The 19806-nt window shown below is 36.0% G+C and overlaps 1 protein-coding gene across 5 annotated transcripts; it reads right to left on the minus strand.

Moving 5' to 3' along the window:
• Positions 1 to 1414: 1414 nt before the first annotated feature.
• Positions 1415 to 19040, minus strand: LOC120900110. Of its 5 annotated transcripts, XM_040306752.1 has the most exons (6): positions 18194 to 18334; positions 7410 to 7505; positions 6996 to 7281; positions 6807 to 6897; positions 6599 to 6717; positions 1415 to 2642 (listed from the first exon to the last, which is right to left on the minus strand). In XM_040306752.1, exons 3-6 carry the CDS (start codon positions 7129 to 7131, stop codon positions 2491 to 2493), a joined length of 498 nt encoding a protein of 165 aa, XP_040162686.1. In that variant the 5' UTR covers positions 7132 to 7281; positions 7410 to 7505; positions 18194 to 18334; the 3' UTR covers positions 1415 to 2490. The 5 variants fall into 5 exon arrangements, with proteins under 5 accessions (XP_040162686.1, XP_040162661.1, XP_040162652.1 ...); XM_040306727.1 differs by lacking the exon at positions 18194 to 18334 and adding an exon at positions 19015 to 19040 and having other exon boundaries at positions 6996 to 7505; XM_040306718.1 differs by having other exon boundaries at positions 6996 to 7505; positions 18270 to 18372.
• Between the last annotated feature and the right edge of the window lie 766 nt (positions 19041 to 19806).

A 19806-nucleotide genomic window follows, 5' to 3' on the forward strand; every position in this document is an offset into this window, starting at 1 on the left:
GAAATAATGAACTAAAAAACCTTCAAACAATCGCAAATTTAGAATAAAAACAAGAAATGGCCGGCTTTAAACTGTTTGTGTGAATCGCTTTCTAGGGTCAAATGGTAATATTGGTTTGCTTTTCATGCAATCAGACCAACGGATTGATTGGTAGTTCTACCGATTTTCGAATAGTGTACTGATTCACAGACTTTACATGTATTGCTGCTTGCAAAAGAACGAAAGAACCGAAATCACGTTCACGTTCACAGCAATGAACGTCTCGGTTCATTCACGTTCACTCAAAAGAGCCGAAATGCTCACCTCCAGATCACAGCATAAAGAAGATCATCAAAAATTCAACTACATACGTTCACTAAGATATGCGCAATGAAGCAGCGCAGCACCCAACACAGCAATTCATTGATTGCTACAAGTGTCATGCAGATGATTTACATAATTTTCTATGTTTTAAATATTAAAAGAAAACCAGACACATCACTTCTCAGATTTAATAAACCACTTACCGTTATTTCCGTTTATACCAGCTATCTAAAGCAAATCTAACTTACCACAATCCGTTTATGCCAGCTATCTAAAGAAACTGCCGGTATAGCTAAAAAATGCACAATATATTTTTATATCTTTATTTTGTATGATGCATGTTTTATTTCCTTTTTATTTATATTGCCGTTTTCCATTAGAACCTAGAACTTGATGTCGAGATTTACTTTATAAAATTTGTTTGTTTGGCGTAGTTGTACGCTTTTATTGCTTGTAATTTATTCACTCTTAGTCAGAATGCGATATGACATATAACAAGTTTTTGCGTCTATAGTATAACATATATTTTGTTTAATAAGAATTATAGGCATTGTAGAATTAAACGCATACCAGTGAATCTTGTGAGATTGATATTTGACTACAGGTAAAAACGACTCTGCTGGTGGTCCGATTGTCAATAATCATTGACGGTAATTATGTGGATTGAAATGTGGTAAAATACTACTTAATAATATAAATGTTGACTAATGCATTTTAAAGGTCTATGTTCTTTTTATTAGATTCTAGGCAAAAATACACCGATGGTGTCATTAAGATTCAGTTGCTGTAGAATTGATTCAAAATGTACAATTTGCATAAAGTTGTGCATAATAAGACAACACCATCTGTAAGATGTAAGCTTTGGCAATGTAGAAAATTATTTACATTGTTTTGTTTATAAGTTTAGCAAGAGTTGTTGGCAGAGAGGTTCTAAGTGCAATTCTTAGAGTAACTGGTCGTTTTGTAATGTTCAATTAAGCGAAGTAGTCTTGGTAGCAATTTCTGCAGTCTACTTTGTGTTGCTATCACGAACTAGTTTGCTGATTTAAGTTGATTTCATGCTAGTAATAACACTCACCGGATGCACCAATAACTTAAAATCATTCATCACACGTTTATGGTATCAGGGTGTCAAATAGTTTTTTTTTTACTTTCTTCGTTGAAAGCTAGACGACGAACAAAATATTCTATTAAGGTAAATTTTACCCCTTGGCTGATTCAATACTGGATCGGAGTTAGGAACTGGAGTGCTTAAAAACTTTACTTGTTGCTATTCTTGTTAAATGTTTGGAAAATCGAATTTAATGAGTAATTCCAACAATTGTTCTTCACTTTTTCAATGAACGTTTACACTGAACTAGCCAAACCAATGTGATAAATAATTAAATTACATATTTTGAGGCGCTTAGTAAGGCAACCAAGGGGTAATCTTTTCTTTTACCCTAAATTATGTGATACTATTATTTACGGCACGTGACATGCGTTAGAATTCGTGTTATAAATGTTTAAAGCTTAGTTGCATTCACAATGTGTTGTTGTAAAGTCCATCTGCTTCTACTAATTTAATACCCCTGAATTTTCTTGAATAAACATTGTCATCAAGCCTTCATTTTAATTGTTTCGTGGTGTTAGCAAATCGTCATATATGAAATATCTTTCTTTTTCCTTTCTTTTTACCCAATAGTTGGAAGGCGTAGAAAATTATTATGAAATGGTTACTTGTATTCTATTCCTTCTATCATTGCGAAGATTTGATTTCTTGTGTTAGCTACCATGAAATATATAGCATGTTGCAATTGGTGCACAAGGCGTATGAATTTCTTACATATGGCTTTTCGAAGAAGGAAAAAAGGTTCGAGTAAAATTGATATGGACACTCTTCGGAAATAGAAATGTAATTTTGTCAAGTATAGGCAAGATTGTGAGGTTGTTTATTTGTGTTTTAAATAATTGTCTGAAAACATGTTGAATCGTGCAAAATTGTGAGAATTTTTTAATGATTATACCATCGATATGGTTATCTGTTGGGTCGTTGGGATTACCGTACTTTTGTAATACAACATAGTCGACTCTTACTCATGAAAACAAGTCTTGAGGGTGCCAAAATATATGAGAACAGGTGGGTTGGGATACTATTTGAAAATAACGATAATAGAAAAAGACCTCACATTATGCTATTCACACTGTTCATGGTGTTTTATTTTTATGCGCTCGTCTTTTTTTGAATCCTCCCATTTGCTTCAACAGTTGCGAATTTTCGTCATCATTTTCGGAAGCAATTCGATGCTCCCAGAGTCGCAATTTACGTGGAATATATAATAGACCTATAAGTGTTATCGCTACAAGAAAATAAAAATAATGTTTTAATGTATTAAGCAGTGGTTGCAAGGTTGACATAATATTCAGTTAACATGAGATATAAAATGATATCAAAATGATATAAAAACAAATATCAATCTCCAAAAGCAACCAAACAGTTTGGATTTTGGGATGTTATTATTCAGAATGAAGGTTTGTATTCTTACGCATTCGAACGATATTTGTGAAATCCTATAGTATTACTACGCTGCCGACCATAACTATATGGATAATCGTTTTGGTGATTTGCCGGAAATCCAGAAGAGTATTTTTCATGCATTTTTTTGCACATTTTAAAAAAATTTATGATACCCAATGTAGTGATCACCATTCAATTATTATCCACAGTGATCAACAAACATAAAACCGATCTCGTGGTGCAGGTGTCAACTCGTACGACTTAACAACAGGCACGTCATGGGTTCAAGCCCCAAATGGACCGTGCTCCAATACGTAGGACGACTGACTATCCTGCTATGACTATATCAATGAGACACTGAGCCAAGCGCACTAGTGGCGCAGGCAGATCTTGACCGACAACGGTTATTGTGCCACAGAAGCAGAAAAAGAAGATAAAAATGTGTAACTTCTCAATACACTTGTTTAAAGATTATTATTACTGACAATAATTCGTGTCTCGCATGAAGAAATGTATAGGTTTGAATGTTCAAAAATTGGCGAACCCCGCTCGATTACTCCTCTAGCGAAGCATCTAGATTAGGAAAATCATGATGATACTACCATTTTCATCAAACATTCTCATTTCAAAAATTTTAACGAACAATAATACGGCTAAAGATATTCCTTCTGAGTAAAAATAACAGAAATGTAAAAAGCAAAACAAACGTTTCCCTGCAGAAGAACTCCACTCTAACGCGATAGCTGAAACATGATCTATATCATGACGTGTAAACTATTAAATTTATCCAGTATATTGTGTAAAAGGCACAAAGGTCTAATATCAATCAGAGCTCCACTATATTGTAATTAAAAATAGTAAACAATGAAAAAAAAATAATAATAAAAAAAAAGCAAATAAAAAAATTCGGAAAACTTGTATTTATAAATACAATAAATAAAGTACAGTGTAACCTCTCATAACGAGTTGAATACAGTCTGTTCCCGAGTGACGCGGTTTCTGCGTTCCCGACGAATCCGCGTAACTCGAATATCCACGTAAGTCGAATTTCATGTTTTTTGACTAAAATACTATTTATTACTTGCAGTTTTTGATTTAAATTAATACTTTTATAGACGTTATCATTTATTTGATATGATTCGTGCAGAAAATTCTAATATTTCTGGCTTTTGAGCGGTTTCAATTTGTTAGCAAAAATGCAATTTATACTGAACTTGAAGCAAATTTTACTGATTTGACATTTAATCTGTCAAATTTAGAAAACCGCGTCTCCTATCCGCGTAAGTCGAGAACCGTGTAACTCGGGAACAGACTGTACGTTCCAATGACTCACTCGTTATGCGGGAGGATCTTTTTTATACAATTTGTATGAAAAGTGAAATAATTGGTTCTAGGTCAAGAAAAATGCAACGGTAATGCATTGATCAATTCTCAATATCGAAATTCTCGCCTTTAAGAACATGTAGATCAAGAATACATACAAGAACACACATATGAATACATGACACACTTGTGAAAGACACTTCAGTAAAAATTTTTACTGAAACGGTTCAGTAATAGAATATTTTACTGATTTTCAGCATAAATGTGATTTTTTTACTGAATTTCAGTAAACAATTTACTGAATGCATTTCAGTAGTACACATTTTAATGAAAATCAGTAAAATCAGTGTCAAATTAGTCGTTTCACTGAATATCAGTAAAACAAATTACTGAAAATGCAGCAACTGAATGCACTGAAATCAAAACAAAACAACGCGGTGTGCTCGTGCTCGGGATGTGTAAAAAGTTTGATTTGGTAGGCGCTTACAGGCACCCCGATAAAAATTCAGATGATATTTCGGCTTTCGGGGTTAATTTAAAAGAAGGGATAGCCGTGTTGGTATGTATAATGTTGGCTACAATTCACGGTGCTTGCTAAAATTTCGTGGTGTCTGTGAGTGCTTACTGAACCATCAACGCTTGTTGCGACAAAATACAGTATAAAAACTGTATAAAACAACATAAAACATGTATGAATATGAACTGAGGGACTGTTAATATCTGCGCATCAATAAAAACTCAATCTAAAAGAAATATTTCGTCATTTTTTAATCGCTGCCAACTACTGAAAAATCAGTAATATAAGAATGGCTGCGGTTTCAGTAAACGAGCTGTCATTTTGGTGAGCACCGGACATTACTGAATGATTTAGTAAGCATTATTTTTACTGAAAGGATTACTGAAACTTCAGCTCAAAAAAAATCAGTAAAATTTTACTGAAGTTCAGTAAAAAAAAGTTTTTTGTGTATTGATTATTAATATATAACAACTTTAAAATTAAATAACAAGGAATGAAATAGAACAACTAAACTGAAGACACTACTTCACTTTCTCCACCTGTCGATAAGCGCAGCAAATCTCTCAGCTCCGCTATCTGATCTGAAAGGAGTTATCTGAACGTTGAGTGAACGCGTCCACGGCCCGCCCCAGCTTTTTTCGATTTTTGTATGACTTCATGAGTTTTGTACTGGCAGCGGGTGTTAATATGACCTCCCTTACACTCTTCCTCCACACTAATACCTTTTTTGGAAATAGCTTGATATTTAAATTTTCTTCTATTTGGCGTAACGTCCTACGCGTACATCACGGCCTATACAGGCTTTCGATACTTAATTCATTACCACGTAGCGGGATAGTCAATCCTTGCTACGGGGGGACGGTCCATTCTGGGCTTGGGGGACTGGGACCCATGACAGGCATGCTATTGAGTCGTTCGAGTTGACGACTGTACCACGACTGAACCGCCCCCACGACTGGAAAAACGAAATTGCTCGTTATGCATGATATTATTCGTTAAGAGAGATATTCGTAGAGCACTTAGATTTGTTCATTATGCGAAAAATTCGTTACAAGGGCTACTCGTTATGAGGGGTTCCAGTGTATTACACCTGTTCTCACTTTCCTCTGAATCTTTATCCGGTTGCTATGGATCGCAATCCATGAGAATTGATCGCAATTAACTACGTCTGAATCGTTTTCAGCTACGTTTGGATCGTTCTCAGCTACCTTTGGATTTTACGTTAGCCCACGCAAATTTTGTTGCGGCGCATAGTTTATTTAGTGACGGCTTGGCGTACCTCACGATTCACATCATAACAGACGATATGAAAAGCAACAATTTCATATTTTTCTATGTTTGAACCCAATTGAGAGCTTCTCATTGAATTCTGAAACCCCATTTTTAAGCAATGAATAACATTTGACAGATTTATCGGCTTCTATGCATCAGAATAGATTCCCAACCAGACCGTCCCTCCATAGCAAAGAAGGAATATCCGGCTAAATCTCGAAAGCCTAAACAGGACTGAATGACTACGTAGGTCGTCACGTCAAAAAGAAGAAGATTGTGCATGTTTGTTTGGAAAAATTTGGTCAAATAATCAATAAAGTATGAATGGTGATGTAAGCTTCACATAAAAAAGTGGTTAGATTTTACAATTGAATGCATTAATTATTTAATTCTTTCCTTGGAATGCAAATGTGTCCCGCGGTCACAGAATAAACGGCTGCGATACAATGAAATTTGCGCGAGCTACCGTAAAATCCAAAAGGAAGCTGAGAGCGATCCAAACGTAGCTGAAAACGATTCAGACGAAGCTGAAAACGATTCAGACGTAGTTGATTGCGATCCATTCTCATGGATTGCGATCTATAGCAACCGGATAAAGATTCAGAGGAAAGTGAGAACAGGTGTAAGAATCTAATAAAATGACAGGCAAACAATTCATTCATTCCCTTTTATCATATCATACTTACAATTCAAAACGCAAGGAAATATAACGTAGAAGTTTAACGTAGTTGAGCGGAAATACAAGGCCTCCGTTATGTATAGCATCATTGTAATTGCTAATGAGCAGCCTCCCATGCTAACAACTCTAAAAGAAATAGATAAAAGAATTCATATAAAGTTTTAACACTACACAAGTTTGTAAAACATTTTTGCAAAAAAATCAAATGTACTTACGGTTTGTAATGTATGTACAGCGTACAATGAACTAATGCGACTGCTTTTAATATACAATATATTCCCAGTATCCTAGAAATTGTGTAGTCTCCTGCGTTGTATAGATTAGAAAAAGAAAAAAAAAATAAGTAAAATATTTGATTTGGGCTTTTGATGCACATTCAAAATTAATATAAATGTATGAGCTACCTTCTATAAACTGCGTTTCAGAATGATCTCCTAGAAAACTCCGTCGCTCTATGTAACACCGGAAGGCTGTACCTAAATCCATGAAGGCCACAAAGGCAATCCATCCGCGAAATGCATATAATAGCTTCCGTTCCATTATGTATGTATTTCGATTTTCGATTAGATTAAATGGAAACGTAGTTTTCGATCATTAAATGATTGAAGTTGGTTATTATGGCCGTGGTACTGTCGTTGTATGGCCCGATAGCTAGGCAGGTACTTTCTAGTTTTTCGGGTGCTTCAATTGCTGGAGAAACGATTTTACAAATTTATTTGGATGAAATCATTGGTTACTACTTTTGCCTGCAGTTTTTTCCTTGTTCGGTATTGATTCTACAGTGGCGATCACGTAAAGCCGGACACCTCATATTTCACCTATTATCAGATTTTGCGGCACTCTGGACAGTTTCTTAGACCACTTATAGGAAAACTTTTTTCACGCATCGTTGAGGACACTCTTCAGCTATATTTCTGCAAAAAAAAACAAAAGTATTGTTGGAAAAACAAAGTATACCATATCATATACGACGTGTATAAAAAGCAGCTAGCCTCTGTTATGTAGTAGTTGTGAATAATAACCTGTAGAGACATATTCTAAATTCATTAAGTATATTAAGTACAAATCTCAGAAAATCAAGCATGAATGTAAAAAAAATATGTAAAATGTATGCGACCCATTGCAAGATAGATAGTTTTCATTCTTAAACAAAATGATATCGTAACATGCCAATATTGACCAATACGATTCTGAAATCGTTTAATATAATTTCACACGCATTAGGTTCAAAGTTTCGTTGAAAATGATCCAGCCGTTTCGGAGGACGCTGGCAATACAGGTGGTCTCGGCACAATTTTTCGATCGAAAAAATTCGATAGGCGCTCACGTAAAACTGACAGTCGGCCTCAGCACAATTTTTCGATCGAAAAAATTCGATCGATCCGGCTGTCATTTTGGTGTCATTCGACACTCCCCAGTCAGACAAATCGGACTTAATTTACCCCTATCTTACCGCTAAATTACCGGTAATTTAAGAGTAATTTAATGGTAAATTAGCAGTCGTTAATTTACCCATTCGAGCAGTTTTGACAGATCCTATTCCTTCCTCTATTTTATTTGTATTTTTTCGGCCAAATTGTTAATAAATAACACGAAATGTATTATATTACAGTTTAATGGTTATATTCAATCATTGTCCTTAACTTATACAAACGATTACAATGTATTTTTTTAGCAAACTCGACTTGAACAGCCGCTTCACCCGGAGAAGCTGGTGCACAAATAGCATTAATAAACGCAATTTCTCGGCTGTTTTTTACATTTTACAGTTTCAAACACACCGCCGACGTCTTCTTCCACAAAAAGATCATTAAAACAATACTCTTTTTGTTCTAATTTATATCTTTTCACTGACAACAAACGACAACACTTCGTACCGCTAAATTGCTCTTAAATTACTGTTATGACAGACACAAAACTGCTCGAATGGGTAAATTAACAGAAGGCTGTCTGACTGGGTCATTTCACCGTCAAGGTGTTCATTTTACTGATCTTTTTGAAAACTGGTATACCATGACACTCACGAGCAAAATGAACTATGCTACAAAAATTCGATAGTTCCGTTTTGTATGGCGAAAAATCCGCAACGCATTGAGCTGCGCAAGTTATCGAATACATGCGTCCCCCGAGTTACGACCCCCTCGATTTACAACGATTCGCAGATATGACGATTTTGATTTTGACAGTTAAAAGTTGTCATTGACAAGAAATTGATGTATTTTTTTGAATATCTGGGCTGATAACCGTTATACACACATTTCCAAAGATTCCACAACTACCCTATCTTGAATATCTATATTGTGTACGAGTTTTAAAATATAATTATTACATTATCGAACATTATTTTAAATAAAATACACGATATCATAAATTCCAACTCTTCAACTTCGGTTATAAACTTTATATTCATAGATATTCGACATACGCCTTTTTCGACTTACGCCTTGCTTTGGGACATTTTTTCGGTCCCAAATACAGTCGTATCTCGGGGGACACCTGTATCAGAACCAACACATTTACTAACTTGCTTTTACACAACGTTTTCAAAAACATCATCCTTGATTTATGGCATTTTTCTGATATTCGATAAATTCCGCAGCTCAATGCGTCGCGGATTTTTCCCCATACAAAGTGGAACGATCAAATTTTTGTAGAATAGTTCATTTTGCTCGTGAGTGTCATGGTATACCAGTTTTCAAAAAGATCAGTAAAATGAACACCTTGGCGGCGAATAGAGTGTCAAATGACATCAAAATGATAGCAGGATCGATCGAATTTTTTCGATCGAAAAATTGTGCTAAAGCCGTATATAACAGGTGGGCTTATGGCCGTGGGGCCATGGGATTTCTAAACGCTCATTTTCTAAAGCACTTATGAGTGCTTTTGAGAAAACCACGTTTTCAAAGTTTGTCGAATCGGCACAAAATCGGTTCGAGAATCTTTGAGAATCGTAACGATGAAGTGATCGGTTTTTCGGTAATCACTTTGGAAAATGTATTCGATGTTTATAATTGAAAAAGTTTAATAAAAAATGCGATCAAAAATTTGTTTTTTTTATTTAAAGCGCCAAATAAAGCTTGAGTGGCTATATCAATTTCTCAGAGTGACAAAAATTTACGAAGGCCACGAGCTCGCGTCTGAGAATAAGTTTTGAGTTCTTGAGAATGTTTTCTCTCTTGTAAACGAATTGAAAACGGAGGATTTTTGGATCTCTAACAAATTCAACTATTTTTTCGTAAAAAGTGTGGTACAGATTAATGACAACATCTGCAATGAAACTGAACCTGTTGTGTTTATTTGCATGCAGTATACCACGCATATTTTTCGTTTTCGTAAAATCTCACTTATCAAACTAAAAAAATATGTTTTAACTTGACTAAATCTACAAGCATTGAAAACGTGTCTGCCAAAACTGTTCAAGATGTATTCGATGTGATAGGTGAGAAACATTTTTTTGTTGTTGATTAATCAATCATTGGAAGAGGGAATCTTTCCTAAATCTTGGAAGGAATCATTAATCGTTCCAATTCCTAAAGTGAGTGGCACAATTACAGCGGAAGAGTTTCGTTCTATTAATATGCTCCATGATTTAGAGAAAAATTTAGAAATAGTAGTCCAAGAACAGTTGATTCATTACCTTGATACTCATGAGCTCTAGGTTCGGGAGCAATTAGGCTATAGGGAAGGTCACTCTTGTGAAACAGCGTTAAACCTGGTGCTCGCAGTTAAGCGAGATGTGGGGAATACTGGAAAGCAGTGGACTAAGATAAAAAACGTTATCTTTGGACTGGCTATACGAAAAGGAAACCCATGGAGCAATTGATTACGCCGGAAGCTTTATAACGTTTTCCGCTTTTATTTGACGTTACAAGGTTGATGTAAATCCGGAAATTCCTTTGTTGTCATGTTGTTGCTTTTAAACGCATCTGTGATCTCACCACTTGCTCGATATAAATTTGAATTAGCATTACTAAACCAGTTTATTTAATATCTTACGATACTTCGTCTTTCTCAATCCTGTGTTGGGGTATGAGGTGGGACCTATCATCATCATCATCATCATCACCAATAGATTGACCAAAGTGAGTGTATATATCAGATGGGCTTATGGTGTTCTTCCTCACCAATACATCGACACACAATTTGACAGTTTGTTCCATAACAAAATCTAGTATGCCTTGAAGGTTAAACAGTATCTCACAGAAATGGTATGTGGTTTGACTCAGGTGCATCACGAAGAATGATGCCAAAAAAACTTTGGGGAAGTTCAGTGTTGGTTCAACACTGTAGGTAAGGTCGACACCTCGCCGTTTTAGTATTTATAAAACTTTCTGAAAAAAATGGTACACTTTGTTTATATTAACTGTTTCGAATATTTGAGTCACATTTTCGAATATTTGGGAGCTTTATGGTCTCAAACAACTCCACGATTCTGGAATGACCGCTTCAACTCGTCATTGTTAAAGTTTGGGTTCCGTAGATCAAACCGGGACTACTGCCTATACGTTTCAACTGAGACCTGTCTGCAATTTATTTGTTGCTTAATATCGACGATCTTCTAATTGTTGGAAGAAATATTCAAACGATCGAGAAGCTGAAGCGCCAGTTCACAGATGAATTTGAAATGACCGACTGTGGACAAACGAAGTTCTTCTTGGGAATGCGAGTAGAGTACAGCCGCAATCGTGGCGAATGGAAGCTTTCACAGGATGCAGCTGCTAACAACATTTGGATAAAATGGAATTTTGGAATGTTATCCAGCGAAGACCACGATGGAGAAAGGACTTCAGTTGAGTCGACATGGAAATTATACTTTGCAGTCATATCGAGAGTCGCTAGGCAGTTTGATGTCATAGTCATAGAAAGAAAATCAAACATAGTTATTTTCATGAAACTGAGCTATAAATTCTGCACAATTTTAGTGAAATGCGGAAAAATATTCCGATGATTAATTTTACAAGGTTTCCCACGATTTATTAGTCAACAACCATGATTTTTTGGTGCGTTCCCACGATTTTTTTTATCGTATCCCAAAGATCTTTGGTTTGTTTTCATAATTTATTGGTATCGTTCGATTGGATATTAATATAAATGAACCAAAAAATCTAAAAAACGGCCAAAAAATGGTGGGAACGCACCAAAAAAATATGGGACGCAACCAAAAATTGATGGGAACCAACCAATAAATCGTGGGGAACCCTGTATTAGCAAAAAATATTTGATGAACAATTCGTAACAGAAACAACTCACGATGTAGTTTCAACCTCATTCAAAATTGTGAATGTCTTACTCATATGTATGTAGTTTAGGAACATTATTTTTTTAAGTTAAGCCATCAATTAAGGCAAAATGTGAAAATGAAGATCTGAATTGGACTGAACGACCTATTGTAATCTATGGACTTTAGACAGCATCAAAAGTAGGAATTCGCTATTTTATTTCTAGCACAAAAATATTGATAATCAAAATGACACCAATATCAACTTTACAAAATTTACTGCTCCGTATTGGAACTAACGCGTTAGTCATGGCCAGTTTGTGCACATTATTTGTGCGTACTGAACCTTGTTAGTTACCATAAAACTCTGCAAATATTGGATATATCAGAGGCCTATAACCAATTGAAAATAATCTACTACAGCTATTTTTTTACCTTTTTTTGCGTCAAAGATTTTACTTTTACGTTACGTCAGGTTAAGTAACTATCATCTCAAAATGAAATGAAAAGATCTGCTAACGATATGATTTTTGTATCAAATAATATCATGTATAAATTAGATTGCATGCCGTGCTACTATTTTCAGTGGCTTGGTCCGCGGGGTCAAATGAGTTTGATATCGCTGCCTTAAAGGAATCGCTACAATGGGATTTTACTATAAAACAAATCTGTCTTTTGAAGATATTTACGTTTCAATGCCTGTCATGTTCAATCGACAAAATCACGACATTATGAGACCAAACGATGAACTGATAATACTTGGCGATTTGAACCAAAATCAAATTGAATGGAATAGTAGTGGGTTTGCCCAAATCGCTATAGGTGATAATCATATAATTGATATCATTGATATGTACCTGTTCAAGCAAATCAACAAAGTGAGAAATCAAACTGGACGAATATTAGATCTTGTATTAGCTGATGACAATTTAGAAAACCGTATGACCGTTGATAGTTTTTAAAGTTTTAAATCCTTTAAAACGTTCTGAAGACTGTCTGTCTGTTAAAACTAAAATTGGAGCCACATAGTTGGAACAGTCTATAAAGCATCAAGATTAACTGATCTTGTTAAATATAAGACCATCACTCCTCAAGGTAGCGTGTTAAGTCCACTCCTATTTGTGTTATTTGTAAATGACTGTATTAGTATTCTTCCATCTGATCGTTATCTTCACACTCGGCGATAGTCCTATTCAGCAAGTGCATGTAGTGAAAGATCTTGGCGTATGGATGGATGAATCATTAACATTTAAAGTTCATATCAATACTACTATTAGAAAGGCTAGACAAGCTCTCGGTATAGTGTCACGTTTATTCCGTGATTTTGATGATCCGGGGTGTTTAAAGGTTTTGTACTGTTACTGGGTGTGATCGATTTTAGAGTACGCTTGCATAATATGGGCCCCAACGGGTAGCAAAGACAAGGAGAGAATTGAGAAAGTACAAAACGATTCACTCGTATCGCACTCAACAAGGCATTTAGGGCATCATCAAATACAACAGTTCCTGACAATGAAACACGATGTCAGTTGTTGCAATGAGAAAAGCTGAATGTGCGCTTCATTCCGGCGAAGACAATGTTTATCGCTAATATTCTGTACAATATGATCGAATCTCCTTATTTGCTGAACTGTCTCAATTTTTATGTTCCGTCACGTCGTCTGCGGATACGCCCTCCCCTGTAGCTCTTGATCCGTTGCACTTGTTATGGACAGAATGACCCACTTTTAAGAACGATCAGTAATTTCAATGAAGCACCTGCTCGATTTCAATATTTCTTCTGTTCAGTTCCGTAGATGTCTTCACACCCTAAATCAATAGTTGTCATTGTGTTCGTTATTATTGTGTATAATTATCATTTCAGTGTTTTTTCCGTATTAATGACAGAATGACCCACTTTTAAGAGCGATCAGTAATTTCAATGAAGCACCTGTTCGATTTCAATATTTCTTCTGTTCAGTTCCGTAGATGTCTTCACACCCTAAATCAATAGTTGTCATTGTGTTCGTTATTATTGTGTATAATTATCATTTCAGTGTTTTTTCCGTATTAATGACAGAATGACCCACTTTTAAGAGCGATCAGCAATTTCAATGAAGCACCTGTTCGATTTCAATATTGCCTCTGTTAAGTTCCGTAGATGTCTTCACACCGTAAATCAATAGTTGTCATTGTGTTCGTTATTCTTGTGTATAATTGTCATTTCAGTATTAACCGTTTTAATGGGCGGTCTATGCATCAGGCAAGGATAGATGAAAATAATATAGATTTAGGATTTAAAAACAAATTGTTTAGTCTAATTTGAGCGGACAATTGAATATAAAGAAACAAATAATCAAACAAATAAATATATGGGGGCAGACAAAACACGCACCCTCGGCTTAGCACGGATTTTATTATATTACGTCTTGGATGAAGGGAACTTGGAACAAACTATACAGGCTGTACCTGAGATTAAAGCTTACCAGGCTCCGGTGGGCTGGCCATGTTGTACGCATGGAAACGGACGACCTAGTCCGTAAAGTCTTTTTAGGCCGTCCATAAGGACAGAGGAGGTGTGGTAGGTTCAAATTGAGGTAGCAAGATGGCGAGGAGGAGTTCGCCATTAAGGCTGCGATAAAGGACTGGCAGACGAAGGCGCGAGACCGTGAGCGGTTTCGGACACTCCTGAGACAGGCCAAGACCGCAAAGCGCCAGATAACGCTAACGAGTGAAAAAGAACATGATGTTCCCATTAAAATAAACTTAATCCATCAAAAGGGACATTAATTCGAAGAATTCATATATATATTGTTCCTGAGTGTAGTATGTTTTTTTTTTTAATTTTGTCACGATATTTCATTGTTTTGTTTTGAACAAATATATTCTTATTCAATATATTCTTGGTAACGATACAATCGTAAGGACGATCGTGCTGTCTTGGAACTATGCAGACGGGTACGTGATCGCGTAGCTCGTACTGCCAAAAATAAGAAAAAGATGAAAATGAAATATATTGACTTTCTTAGAACAAACATTGCATGAGTCTTTAAAAAGTCTATGAAATTTCTGTTTCAAAATCCCATAATCCCATTTTTCCCATTTTTGGATTTGTTTTGGTGGCGAAATCCACAAGAATATGATATGAAAACAAACCCAGTGATATGTGAAGAAATCCTTAGAAAATTTTATAACCCCCTCTCGTTTTATCCATTAGCCATTTGCAATAAAACTCGTTCTTTTTGTCTTCTACTGTTTTGATATTGACATACACACATTTAGATTAAATGTTATTAGATTTTTTTGTCCGCCCATGTTTGTTTTAACGTGGTTACTTTTGCCAGGAATTCTAAAACATTGCGTAAACATTGGCCATTGTTTATTACGACCGGGTGTCTGCTTTACTATTAATGTTTAAGCTAATATGCAAACACGGCTAGATGCCGCCGTTAAACAACTGGTACACAAATTTCGTTTACTTATAGTGGACCGAACTGGTACACAAGTGAACCAAATAAAACGAACCATAGTAAGAGAGTATCGACTAAAAATAACAAGATATCAAATTGGATGCTACGAGTGTGTAGATTACTTCGCGCTAAGTATTACGGTGCGATCTGCCGGAAGTGTCAGCAAAGTTTCCCGGTGTCGTATTTTTACCGCTTCGCATTAGTTTAATTGGTGCGTACAAATAGATCAGAAACAAAATGTATGGTAATGTGGGATATTGTAGGCATAATATGTAGTTTAATCAATTTCATTTAATTAGCCAATTTGTTGTTAATCCTTACAGCAAAGCATTGTAATATAAATAAATAAATGTATCCTAGTAATAATAATAAAAATAACAATATTAAAAAAAATAGAAATACATCGTTTTCAAGTCACTTTCTAATGTAAACATTAACTGGCATCGCGAAAGAAATAGTTAAAAATTTACAGTCGTTAAAAATTGATCGAATTTGACATCGCAAACGTATTAAGTTCATTTGTTAATTTAAACGACTGATCCTATGCCGTCGTTAAATTAAGATCGTCAAGAGCGTGTGCGATACAAATTAACATTCATTTAATTATACTGCTCGATTTTTTCCCCTGTGACTGCTTATATGCGCTATCGTGCAGTCGTTAACTGTTTTGACGATTGTTTATTTTAACAGGAATAAACAACAAATGAACTCGGTTAAACCAAAATGAACATTAACTGACTGTTAAAATGTGTTCATTTATTCGCGATATCGGCTATTGTTTTTACAAAAGTTTACATTCGAAAGTGACTTGAAAAACCCTGTAACATCGTCGTACTCGTAAAAATAATTGTTAGGTTTTTTATTGTTCGTTTATGTTTTCAAATGCTACAAAAATATTATTATTGAAATAGATAATAATATAAGCAAATATAAGAATATATCAATAAAACAAAAATATTTCATTTCGATGAAATTTTTTTAGAGGAAAAAAAACATATGTATGTATCGAGTATCGCAAAACAGCTAGACACCAAACTGCGTGTTGATGCGAAAGTCGCTTTCAAAACTTTTTATAAAACCACTTAACCAAAAAAAAATTTTTTTCTTCAAAATTCCGTATGCGATTCATTGCGAAAGTCGCAAAGTACAGACAATGTTTGTGATACATACGGGAAATTTCACATCAAGTTCGACCATTATGATTGGTCCGTGAATACATATAACGATAATTAAATTTGAAACAATACGACGGTATGAAATTTCATACTAAAAGGTGTTCAGTAATTAACGAATACGAATAGTTTTTTACCATCTTTTAAAATCAGGCTAATCCTTTTGCAGGCCGGATTGAATGTTGCGACGGGCCGCATTTGGCCCACAGGACGGACTTTGCTGACCGCTTAGAACAGCGGTAAGAACCGGTAAGAATTCCCCCTATGTGGGAAATTTTGATCAAAATTTCGCTAAATACCTCGGTTTGTCATGCACTCCCACCGCTCATGAACTTGTGAGGTTGCTCATGCTAGTTGTTATGAGAGGATACAATGTATAGATAAACCCAACAATCACGATTTAAAACGAATGAAACCAATAATTCTCTCGGACTCTCAAAAGGTAACAAACAAAGATTCTTGCTCTCCATGAATTCGGAGGATAGCATAGATGCATAAAAGATTCAAACCCCTCCAATTAGGAAAACGATTACAGAATCGAATATTTTTGAGCAAACTTCGTATCGAGGCTAATAAGTTAAAAACACTCAAATGATTTAAATCACAGTTAGTTGGTTGCTAGTCGGCTTTAGAGAAGGGGAGTGAATTCTGTCATGATTTATGGTTATTTAACACACTGACTAATATTTAGTAAGAACAAATCACATTCTATTTGAATTGGGAGATAGTTGCATCTAATTGCTTTCATAACGTGATGAAGTGATAAAGTGATGAATATCGGAATACTTATATGAATAACGAATCACACGATGATACGAATTTGTTTATAATTTCCCAATACGGTCGGAGTAATTTTATGGAAGAGTGAGTGAACTCTTCACGTTAACGAGTGGTTATTCACATTACTAGTAGATACCTTCTTTAAGTGTTTCACTTTGATTATGAAAATAATTAGATTTTCGAACGACACGGGTAGAAGCTTACAATGAAATATTATTTTAAAACGCAGTATGAATAGAGCGATTTCGACACGGAAAATGTTCAGCGAGTGATCAAAAACCAAAATAATTGTTAACGCACGGTTATGTCGCGATGACTTTGGTTTTCAGAGGAGTATCCTCTGAAGCAGGTAAGCGCTAGCGAAGTAAAATACGAAGCCAAGCAACCAAACATACGCACATTCTCAACGCGACCTGTGAAATGCAACACATCTGCCAGCTACCCCGCAACTCAATAATATCGACTGAATGTGAGTGAGAGGAAAAGCGGGAAAACCAGAGAAAATAGCTAAAAACTTCACACAGCTCTCAGCGTTTGACATTTGTGTGTTGTTGAGCAGCTCTCAAGACCGAACAAATTCCCACAGCACTAACAACAGCTACCGGCTGGCAAAACTGTTTTTCTTTTTTTGTCCGTCAGTGGGCAACCATTAACAGATAGTAAATGAATTATCGCTCGGAAGAACTCATCACCATCCGAGCATCGCTGTACATTAGCACTGGCCACACTGTCAGTGTCCTGTTTTGAAACACGATTTAATTTCATTGATTTTTGAAAGACATAATTTGAGCACGCAAACTTATAGCAACAGGGAAATGGTGGCATTATGTGGTATAATTTTCTTTGAGCTAACACATTGACAACACTGATCTTCTTCATTATTAAACACAATATTACACTGCACTACACTACAATGTATATTCAATTGCAGTTGGTTTACAGCTATCGTACAGTTGAACGAGACTGTGCCACTTAAAAGGTACCTTGAACAATCATTCCCGATGAGGATGAAAAATGCTATGAATTTATATACTCGACAATATACAAACTAAGCAAAACCTGTATAATGTTCAGGTTGAACGCAAACGCAAATGTCACGATCCGGGTCAGAACTTTGCAGACTGCGGAATTCGATTGTCTTATTTCCGGAAGCACGAGGCGATGAAATGCTGACAGTGTTCGGGAATCCTCAGCCACCCACGAGCAGCGAGTAGCCAGGCATCACATGCCGAGCGAAACCCGAATGGAGACGGATTCGCCTGTGTCGCAACACATAGCATGGGAATGGTTTCGGAATAGAAGGTACGGTAACGAAACTTAAGTGTTTTCGTACTGACGACCCTAGCGTAGCCACTCCGGTAGTCGTCATCGTAAGAGAGGAAAGTGTTGGATTTTTCATTTCTAAACGGAGTATGGAGCAAACGTGTGCGAAAGGAAGTTAAAAAATAGTTACAAATTAATGGGAATAAAACAACCCAGCTTTAATAAGAATTTTGCTTAAGCGGAGATCGGAATTATACATCCAAATTCAATTTTAAAGATAGATTAAAATATTTTTTAAAAACGTCCTATTTTCCAAGCATTTTATGCATGGCGATTGGTGTTACGAATGCATAATCTTTTGTCATAATATTAAAATTAACACAGAAAGACAATTTTGATAATGTTTTCAGAGAACCGCAATGAAGCGTATTTTTGGACAAATTGTGTAGGTATGTTTGTTTGCGTGGCAACAAAAACGTGCGTAAGAAACACCACAAACTGTTGAGAGCATCGTAAAATGTCTGGATTTAAAAACACATACCGTCATACAAAACAGCTGACTGGTGGCTTTCTAAAGTTCAGCAAGTACCCCGAAGAAACCCATTCGTACGGAACAACGTCGACATTGGCAGACAACTACGCATGCGCCTATCATTCTATTTTGTCGCGTAACAATCTGTTCGGCGATACATTTTCGCCAATCAGTGTTTCTTAAACCAGAATAAATTTTAACCAGGTGAAAATATGAACCATCGTATAAACAGCTATGAACACATTTTAACACATAATTAATTTTCATAGAACCTTTACTTACTTGTTTATCCGGCTGTAAGGTACGACCGTAGAATCCAATATCGATCTGTAGACAAGATAAATAGAAAAGAAAAGATAGTGTGTGTGTGAGAGAGAGAGAGAGAGGAAGAAAGGGCAGAAGCAAAAAGGAAGTCAAACAAAACGGAAGCAAATAAACTATATTTTTTATGCAATCTTTTTAAAGGTCCTTGTAATAAAGGTTTGACCAAATGAATATCCTTCCGAATCGTAACGCTTCTCAACACCGGCGCTACAACCGCTTTGCGGTGTTGGCCTGCCTCAGTAGTGTCTGAAACTGCTCACGGTCTCTGGCCTTCGTCTGCCAGTCCGTTATCGCGGCCTTAATACCGGACGCCTCCACGCCATCTTGCTACCTCAATGTTGGCCTACCACGCCGTCTCGTTTTTGTGTACGGCCTAAAAAGACTTTACGGGCTGGGTCGTCCGTTTCCATGCGTACAACATGGCCAGCCCAACGGAGAGTGGTGAGCTTGGTACGCTGTACGACAGTGAAGTCGCCG

This window comes from Anopheles arabiensis, chromosome 2 (genome assembly GCF_016920715.1).
Source record: "Anopheles arabiensis isolate DONGOLA chromosome 2, AaraD3, whole genome shotgun sequence".
NCBI classification, from domain to species: Eukaryota; Metazoa; Arthropoda; class Insecta; order Diptera; family Culicidae; genus Anopheles; species Anopheles arabiensis.

What these genes read in the sequence shown, in the direction of transcription:
- LOC120900110 (XM_040306727.1), bottom strand. Translation starts at nt 7,131, where the DNA reads ATGGAACGGAAGCTATTATATGCATTTCGCGGATGGATTGCCTTTGTG. An exon ending in TGAAACGCAGTTTATAGAAG is followed by an intron (nt 6,898 to 6,995) that starts GTAGCTCATACA and finishes TATACAACGCAG; the next exon opens with GAGACTACACAATTTCTAGG. An exon ending in CTGTACATACATTACAAACC is followed by an intron (nt 6,718 to 6,806) that starts GTAAGTACATTT and finishes TATTTCTTTTAG; the next exon opens with AGTTGTTAGCATGGGAGGCT.